Below are 1,908 nucleotides of genomic sequence, written 5' to 3' on the forward strand. Positions count from 1 at the left end.
GAACACCCAGAGAAAAGATTTATTCAGAACAAATAAAATTTTGTTCAGACTAATAAATTCTTTTATTTATATATCGGCCTAATAGCATTTTATTAATTTCAAGCTTATTTATTTATTTGGCTACATGTTTGTTGCTATAAATAAATATTTTATTAGATACTAAGAGTTCACATATTTAATGTCAACTTAATGACTTTCTTAGTATCTAATAAAATATTTATTTGTAGCAACAATATTTTTTTCTTTAAATAAAATATATTTTTAAATAAAATATATATTTGATTTTTTTTCATATATATAGGCCTATTGCTTTCTGATTTTATACAAAAATTAAATAAAACACAAAATTGCTTAAAATTTGTTTATTTTAATTAAAACTAAAAAAATACAATTTTTAAAATAAACAAAGTATAAAATATACATAGTATATGTATATATGGTATAAAAGTATGCAATTACAGTTTTATACATATAGTTAATTTAATAACAAATCGAAGTTTTTTTTAATTATGCGGCATAAGGAACAGTAATATAATGCTTCTCATTCATTTTGCGCAAATATAAAGGTGTTGAATCTGGCAAATTATTGACATTAATATATCGATTCTGAACATCAACTTCATTAGGTTCAACAACATATGAATGGCAGTGTTCGTCAAAACCGAGGGTGCGTATATTTTGATATGAAAGCAATACTGTCTCCTGCTTTACGAATATAGCTGTCACTAATCCGAAATGTGGCAAATCGTCGTGTGTATCTGTGCGTACAACACATTTCCCTGCTTTATACAATCGCCCGTTATAATCGATCCATTTAATAGCAACGAATTCTTCATCAATTTTGTTTTCTGCAATCGCAATTATAAAAACATTATTATTGAAACTGATGATGATACATTTCCTAAAACTGAAACGACATCGAAACGACGGAACACTCGAGAAAACTGATTTTATTCAAATAAATTTTATAAAAATAAAAAAATTTATTTCATTTTAATAGAATTTATTTGAACCACACATGCCCTCTCATTTGATAAAAATGTTTGTTTATTTGAATAAGATCAAAGACACGAGATGACGAAAAGCTTCGCATTCGTCATATACATTGATCATCTATACATTGTACGAGCTTTCTCTAATGGCCAATTTCTTCACCATCGAATAACCTTATCCTTCGGTTAACCTCACTCTTCATCTTTTTCTAAGGGGGCAGTTAGAAAGAGTGAGGTTAGAAAGAGTGAAGAGTGAGGTTAACCGAAGGATAGAGTTATCCAACGGTGAAGAAATTGGCCCTAAGCGAAAGAAGGACCGACATACATTTTTTACTATAAACGATTAATAACCCATTATGATAGAATAACTGTAAAAGTTATTCTTAGTGAAAGGTGATAATAGGGCGCCGGTCATTCGTCACATCTCACATATATAAGTTTCGTGCATTTTAGAATTTAGAATATACTTGTGAAAATTTCTATGTAGCTCTCCAAGCCTGAATTTTGTAAGAATGTCACCATCTCATGATCCATCTTCACTGTTACAATAATTTTCGACAAAACGCACTGCACACTGCACACGTCTATACAGGACGAGAAACAAAATAAGTGACGGGCGCGCGCGACGCAGCCAGCTACATCTATTAGCAAGCGCAACTTGATTTGATCTATTTGACCAAAAGAAATACTTATTTATATTTTTAATTTTGAATATCGCGTTTATTCAAACCAAAAGAATATTTCTTTATATGGCACAGCTATACATAAATAAAATTATTTAGTTGCACCAAGTAGCTCTCATAGTCACAATCTAATAAAAATTTTGTTCGCACAAATAAAATTATATTATATTCAAATAAATAATGTTCTAATGTACTTATTTATTTGAATGTAATAAATTATTTCTCTGGGTGAA

The 1,908-nt window shown here is 29.0% G+C and overlaps 1 protein-coding gene across 1 annotated transcript; it reads right to left on the reverse strand.

Annotated features, from left to right (window-relative positions):
* Nucleotides 1-455: 455 nt before the first annotated feature.
* LOC112467528 lies at nt 456-1,846 on the reverse strand. Its single transcript, XM_025036190.1, has 2 exons — nt 1,460-1,846; nt 456-848 (listed from the first exon to the last, which is right to left on the reverse strand). Exons 1-2 carry the CDS (start codon nt 1,524-1,526, stop codon nt 508-510), a joined length of 408 nt encoding a protein of 135 aa, XP_024891958.1. The 5' UTR covers nt 1,527-1,846; the 3' UTR covers nt 456-507.
* Between the last annotated feature and the right edge of the window lie 62 nt (nt 1,847-1,908).

This window comes from Temnothorax curvispinosus, unplaced genomic scaffold (genome assembly GCF_003070985.1).
Source record: "Temnothorax curvispinosus isolate PA1 unplaced genomic scaffold, ASM307098v1 QBEX01017494.1, whole genome shotgun sequence".
NCBI lineage: Eukaryota > Metazoa > Arthropoda > Insecta > Hymenoptera > Formicidae > Temnothorax > Temnothorax curvispinosus.